General features: G+C 52.1%; 1 protein-coding gene across 6 annotated transcripts in view; it reads left to right on the top strand.

Moving 5' to 3' along the window:
• Positions 1 to 7,500, top strand: part of arhgef10la (Rho guanine nucleotide exchange factor (GEF) 10-like a) — an 83,321-nt gene that overhangs the window by 38,274 nt on the left and 37,547 nt on the right. For all 6 annotated transcript variants that reach the window (XM_081705815.1, XM_081705814.1, XM_081705812.1 and 3 more), the window contains one exon: positions 6,585 to 6,685. In XM_081705815.1, coding sequence (XP_081561941.1) covers positions 6,585 to 6,685 — 101 coding nt within the window. The remainder of the gene's footprint in view (positions 1 to 6,584; positions 6,686 to 7,500) is intronic.

Below are 7,500 nucleotides of genomic sequence, written 5' to 3' on the forward strand. Positions count from 1 at the left end.
TCATGATTCCAAGAGACACATTGGCAAGGTTTGGTCACATTAAAACCAGCCCTGTCAGAAAGCAAACTGACAGTTATCCATAGGGTCCACATGGAGGAAAGCAGAAGAGTTCCAGCAAAAACAATTATGACTGGCCTGAATACAGTGCCTCCCACTCAGCATACGTTTTTCTGTGCAGAGCACTCAGTGCTGTTGGAGCAGATGACTGATAGCTTGTGTCGGAGGGGTACAGGTACTGAGAATGCGTCTCACAACCGCACGAGTGGATGAACGGGTCTCCGTCCCAGGAGCCGATCAGACGAAGCGCGGGGTTGCACAGGAGCAGAGCTGAGCTCGGATTGGCAGAGTTAACATCCACCTTAGTTCACCCGAGATTACCCTTCAGAGGTCATGACAAATCTGAAGATTTCACAGCTGAAGGTGTTTTCAGAGAGGCGACTGATCTGGTGTCTGACTGCGTCCTAGTTTCGACTCTGCAAGAAAGAATCCATATGGAATTGATTCCTGCATGTCTGCTAAGAGTCAGAATGAAATGATCAGTAGTTTGGTAGGTTAAGTGGTGTACGGTGTTGCTTTCCTCCTTTAGGGGAAGGTAGCTTGGTACTTTTGGGCATGTCGGGACATAGCACCTGATGCATCGAAACAAAATCCGATGCCTTGGCTTTGTGGCCAAGAGAGCAAAGATTAACCAGACAGTAAAGCTTGCTCTGTGCACCGTTTGCTTGCGAGGTTCCAGCCATCAGTAACTTCCTGCGTCGTAGAACTGGTCTGTGCTTTCATGGAGGGGCCTTGTAAATGTGCAGGGACTGGTAGCTCCATCGCCCTGAAAGCTTGTTAGTGGCCTTTCCATGATGCTCCGGTCCTTAGTGAAGTTCCAAGGGGAGCTCCAGATAAAGGGTAGGACCTCCACAAAGGTCCGGCCGGCAACGGCTTCGGTACGGAGCAGGGCCGTTGACGTAGAGCTCTGCTTACGTCTGGCTGTTTTAGGTCGTGCGGCCTCAGTCGCCGAGGTTCTGCCTGTGCGATGCCGGTAGCCAAGTCTGTGGCAACGTGATGCGATGAGCCGTCTGAAGACGCGTGGAATGAGAGCGGCATTCCGGCCAAAGAGAGTCCGAGAATCGTCAGAGAGTCTGACAATAGGTGGGAGAATGGTGAGTTAAGGGGCAGCTTTTATGTTGACGTTTCAGCTTTTATTTTGCAACTTTGGATCTTGCTGTACATCGTGTCACACCTGTAACTTCTATACAGCTCTTATAGGGGACAGAACACAAGCTGTGGGTCAGCAGATTACACAAGGAGTTAAACTCTCCCAACACACTTAGGGGGCATTTTTGGTTCTCTGCTTCAAAAAGAGCAGCTGACAGCCCACCCTGAGATAATACACTCTACCAGCTTCCCCCTGTAGCAGCGAAGCATCTCAGACCTCAAATGATCAGACGGAGAACCACACTGACCCAGGACAGAATGTCTGACCTCGCGGCCATTGCCGAGAGATGGAGGAATGTGAACTCGGAATCAGGGAGGGATTCGCTTTGGACACTGACAGACCGGCACTGGAAAGATGGATGTTTGGTATGAGGATTTTCTGTCCCTTGACTTGATCTCTCTTGTATGTGTACGCACGTGCGTAGAAATGTCGGCCTGGGAAAGTCCCCCTTCTTCCCTGTCTGTGGTGTTTTCGTACGTGTATGTGTTGTAATGTTTAGTAAAGCATTATATTTCTAAAATCCTTGTGGTGTTTTTCCATTTGAGCCAGCTTACAGTCCATTTACACTTCCTCAGAAAACAAGGAATGCCCCTGCGTGCGTTCTCACACACACACACACACACACAGCTGCTACTGCTTCGGCTGTATCTGGCCTGGCTGTGTGAGAAAGCAGGGACTGGCCCCTCTGTTGTTCCAGGAAAACAGCACCTGTGGTGAATCTGCATAGCTGCTTCTGCCCTTGCGTTTGCCTGAAAGGCTGCTGATCGTGCCCAAAAGGCTCTGCTCCAAATTACATTTGGACTTAGACTGGGGTTCAAATTACATTTAGGCTCAATTATATGATCAGTAGGGGATTTTTTTTTTTTTCTGTTGAATATCCATTTCAATCTAGGATTAATCTTAATTGATATCTAGGCCTTAGTGTTTATGTGGCCACACACATTCACACTCATACTCACACTCACTCCTGCCCACTGAGATGTAAAAGGTCCCAGGCCGTCCAGCCTAATTCTGTACTTAATACGAGCAGTACCGTTGTTGAATTCAGCTCACCCGTATCCGTGGCCACGGCAAAAGCCGATAGCCAGCGATAAATGTTCTACCGCGAGCCGGAAGCAGCCGTTAGGATGATGGAGAACGCTACATTCTCTCCCCCACCCCCTGTACCCTAACCCCACTCTGTGTGTCGAAGCACTTTACGCAGTGCTACGTGCTACTCCCCTCAACCTGGCCGCTGCATTCAGCAGCAAATTATGGCCCTAATCGAAGGACTCACCGGATCATTAAGTCATCATTCCTGAAATTCACTTCCTCAGGAGCTCAAGGAAAGATCATCGCTGGGGCTTGTGACCTTGGCGAGGCAGCGTAGACGTATCGGTTTGAAAGCACTTCAGTAACACTTACCACGGAGCTCCATCAATCCGGTTCACTTAGCCGGGCTGCTGTCGGCTTCCGCTCTGAGCGTGATAGTCATTTCTCCCGAGTTTTCTCCTAAAAGGAGCTTTTGATGCGGTGGTATTATGCCACGTTGGAAAGGGGCAGGTGCGGGTGCAAATGCGTGGCCCGTGGCGTCCCATGCAAGTTCTCGCGGCGCGCTGCACCTGGATGTGCTCATCCGCGGCAATGCGGGGTGGGGCGGGATGCGTCGCTCCGAAGGACGGCCGCGGAAGGAGGGGGAAATGAAGATGGATTAGCGCAGGATCCGGGACGGAGGACCGCACCGCACATAAGAATGTGGAGGAATCTGGGGAAGGGGGAGACCACCATAGGGGGGGAGGAACTGGCATGGTGTCGGCACCAGGTGGGGCACGACAAGGGCACCAATGGCTGGCGAATGTAATGGGAACCAGTGGCACTCAGAACTGGTGTTTTGCTACCCGGCTGCGGGAGCACAGCTGGTCGGGGGGCTTTGGTGACGTACCCCCCCCCGGGCAGACAGGAGCCCAGACGGAGATGCCTCTAGCCTCTGCTCCACCAATCCGCCATGACGGGTGGAGAGGTGGCGCGCGTGTCTCGGCCCAGCGGGGATCGCAGACCCGTTCTGTTCCGTCAGATGTGCGCGGGAGCTGGAACAGTGCTCTCGGGATAGGTACCGAACGCGGAGCTCGCTCCGGAACACGCTGGAGGCGCTGGTGTTTAACGAGCTCAGGCTCTGCGGACGTGGGGGGGGGGGGATGTTGAGACCGAGAGAGACAGAACCTGCCAGAACACCCCACACTACTACAGAACAGAATGTTGCATCCACTACACTTACTCAGCCGGTCAAACCTAACTTCTGTCATTTTTTGCTTTTATTTAGTTTGTCTGTTCAATATTTTATGCGTAAAATCTAAAGAACAAGCACAAAAATAGAAACTTTTTGAGATTCTCATTTGGACTACAGTCTCCGAACACTTCTTGGAATATGTCAGTTGGATCAGGCGTAGAAGAAACCCAGTCTCTACTGCAGCATTCCAGCCTGTAAACAAATCTGGTAGGATGTAGTGAGAAGCAGCAGCAGGTATGAGTCCCACTTTAATGATGTCTTACCAGTGCACATCTGCCACTTAACCTACGCAGAGGGCTGGCGTGGGCGTGAGCGGGGGTGGGTTTGGAGGTCATGTTGGCGAGGTCAGGGTGCCAAAGGCACGTGGACATGAGGTATGCACCGGGATCAGGGCTGGCAGGAGCAGGAGGTGGACGTTGGGGTCAGGCCTGGCAGGTGGCACAGCCGGTACCCCCGTAGCCGTGCTGCGGATGCGGTGTCAGCCCTGGGGCAGGTCTGGAGCCTCCACTTCGCTGGGAGAGAGCCAGGCAAACGGATCTGGGACGTGGAGGGAATTTCAAGTCGCCTTCGGCTGCGGCCCGAGCGTAATCACGACAGCCGATCACTGAGACTGGCTTCTGGGACTTCTTTTTTCTTTAAACACCTTTGTGCCTGTTCTTCCTGGTGTGCTGAACGTCGGTGAAATGAAGACAGGCTCTCGGGACAAGTGCAGAGACAGACAGGCTCTCAGGACAGGCGCGGAGACAGACGGCTGTACAAGCAGACAGGCTCTCAGGACAGGCATGCGGACAGATGACAGTACAGACAGGCTCTCGGGACAGGCGTGGAGACAGACACCAGAACAGTCGCTTTTTTGTGCGAAGTGAAATCATTGTTGTTTTTTTACACGCAGTATCACAGTGTAAGATATTCGAGGAGGCAGCTGGTCCTAAATCAGGTGAACCCGGGTTCTGAGTCAGGCCCGGTCCTCTTAAATGATCCCGGGTTTTGAGTCAGGCCCGGTCCTCTTACTGATCCGGGGTTCTGAGTCAGGCCCGGTCCTCTTACTGATCCGGGGTTCTGAGTCAGGCCCGGTCCTCTTACTGATCCGGGGTTCTGAGTCAGGCCCGGTCCTCTTACTGAGCTTCCTTCTGCCTGTTCTAGTCGGTGGGCAGGTGGCAGGGGTGAACACTGATGAATGTGGCACCAGATTTCATTCCAACATCTGTCCTGTCCTTCTGCATTACTGTCACACACAACCCCCTCCCACCTGCCCGGCCACACACACACACACACACACACACACATAAACACAAGCAGTCCAGTGGGAGGGAACCCGGGGCGTGTGCTGTTTATGGTATCAGGAGAGGCGCAGGGCTGGAATTATCCTCAGAATTAAATTAGGTACGGAGCGTGCTGGCTCACTCCGCCTCCCCCTCCTGATCCACTTTAATTTCACCTTTAAAAAAAAAAAAAAAAAAAAGCCTGCTGCCACATTTGCAGGAAACGTACGGAGTGCCAGTGATGTTAGCAGCCGTTTGTGAGAAAGAGCTGTGACCTCTGTTCACGTTTTCTCCCGTTATTATAGCGATCGGAAGGTTTATGCTATACTTCCATTTGTGCCCATTCTCTCTCTCTCCCTCCCTCCCTCCCTCCGTCTCTCTCTCTCTCCCTCCCTCTGCTCGCGTCTTTTCCCCGAGTGGGGACGTGAATGCTAAGCAGCCCGAGGTGGCCGCCGTGACAGTATCCGAGACAGGCTGCGCCCTGTTCTCCAGTCAATTACCTCCTAACGATGACCGAGAGCGAGTTGGCTCATGCTCCCCGAGTCTCCGCGGCGGCAGGTGAGCCTCTCTGCTTTCCCACGCGCTCCGCTTGCCGAGGGTTTGTCGGGCGAGCTGCTGGTGCGGAAAAACCCCCCCTGCTCGCCGGGAATCGGGATGTACAGACAGCTGCTTACAATAAAGACCCCCACTACGGGTTCCCGTAACAGTTGGTTATATTGTAGCACTAAGTCTCTCATTCTACGGCGAGCGCAGTGCCTCTCACAGAGCAGGTCCGTACGGAATACGGTGTCTCCTGTAATTACTTCCCTGGTAACCTTCCTCCGGGCCGCCTCCTTCAGTGTTTGTTCATGCAGGCAGAGAGTTATTGGTGTTGCACTGGCAGGTGCTCCGGTCGAGTTCTAGGCCATTAACCTGGCCGATTCCTCCGCTCCGAGTGGGAATTACGGGAGAGAAGCTCACCTCTGGTCTCCGCTCCTCCTGCTCTGCCGTTCAACGTCCTCTCTGACCTTCACTCTATCACTCCGTTCCCGATTAAATTCGGGAGGAAGAAAGCAATTCATCACGACTCCATGGTTTGGCCACTCTCCCTATACATCTTCCCGCTTCCATGTTTTTAAGAATCCCTTGCCCGCGCGATCGCCCACGGAGGTGCCAGGCATGGCAGCAGAGTTTTCCGGGATATGTTTTCGGAATGTGATGGGCTGTGGGTTTCCTGAACCCGCAGCTATTGGACGCTGTGCTCCAACGACATTTTCGTCCTTTAGGTTTGAACCAAAAGCACCTTAAGGACTCGATCGACGAATAAACTCAAAATCGATGTTGTTCTGTTGGAATATCTGTTTTTGTGTGCTGTGCACTTTTCTGCTGACTCAGGACTCTTGTCTCAAAGTTGTCATGATGAATTAAGCAAAAATGTAAAAACTAAAAATGTTCTACGAAGTATGATGATAGCGCCATATGCCCCCCATTCCCATATAAGACATAACAAGATGTCAGACATGAAATAGCCAGTCCAACGTTTTGGCAAGAAAAATGTCTTTTACTTCATCCTTATAATCAAACTGTTACCCATAATGCTTTTAATGGTTGTTTAGCACAAAAGTAGTGTGTAGAGTTTACAATAAAGATTCCCCCTGTGCATTTCTGACACACTGGGTATGTGACCCAGATTTCTGCAGGGGGGCCAGTGTTCATCTCGAGCTGAGGCTCACCAAGATTAAGATCTTTAATTACCACTGAGTAGGTCCCGGGCAAAAACAAACCAGGGCTTCGGAAGTGTGTGCACAGCTAAGTGCAGAGCTCCGGTCACATCTGCCTGTTTTTGTCTGTCTGTCTTTGTCTGTTGCAGGTCCGGCCGGCCGGTTAGCTTCATGGTGGTGTTCAACACCCCCAGCCCCCTCAGCAAGATCTCCTGGGTCAACCGACTTCATCTGACCAAGATAGCACAGAGTGAGTCCCCGTCTCTGCTCATCACTAAGTACCCAACCCGCCCGTGCGCCGTGCTCTCTGCGTTGGGTTTGAAGCGCCGGCTGACTGACGGGCGGTAAACGGAACGCCTGGCTTCCGAGCTATTCTCTCCCTCGGCTCGTCCGCGTGCTTGCCAGGACAAAGATGATTTCTATGACATTCTTCTCTCTGACCTTTATTCGTGCCGCGCGGACCGTAGGCACGGTCGGAATGCCGGAGGAAGCAGGCCGAGTCCGGCGGCTCTGCTAAACACGCGGCGATAGAAGCTAAATTCCTTCCCGAACGCTGCTCCTCCCGCGACCTCGGTGTCTGCAAGGCTGTGACTCTCTCCGTTTCTTTCCTTCCTTGCTTCTTTTGTCTTGGGCTTTTTTTTTTTTTTTGGCGATAACCCCAAGAGCGAGCGTGTTTCGTTACATAAGCCTGCATGAATGTGCTTTAGCCTTAGAGACCACACAATCTGCAGCTCCATAAAATACAACTGAGGTCTTAGGTGGAGATCTGCTGTCTGTCTGTCTGTTTTGTTTGTTTTATTTGTGTGTGTGTGTGTGTGTGTGTGTGTGTGTGTGTGTGTGATTGATTGATTAATTTAGCATTGATCTTGCTGTGCTTCCGGACTCTTCTGTCCCCCGTTCGTGGCGACACTTGGGGGCCACGTCGAGGAGATGTAGGGATTTAAATTTGAGAGAAAATAAACTCCTTAGCACTTTCCATTTCCCGCCCTTTCTCACACCATGCGCTTCCCCTCTGTATTCATGCAGCAGTGAATTGTCTCGTTGACAGATCTCTAACACACACAC

This window comes from Electrophorus electricus, chromosome 22, assembly GCF_041902795.1.
Source record: "Electrophorus electricus isolate QZ-2024a chromosome 22, ASM4190279v1, whole genome shotgun sequence".
Taxonomy (NCBI): domain Eukaryota; kingdom Metazoa; phylum Chordata; class Actinopteri; order Gymnotiformes; family Gymnotidae; genus Electrophorus; species Electrophorus electricus.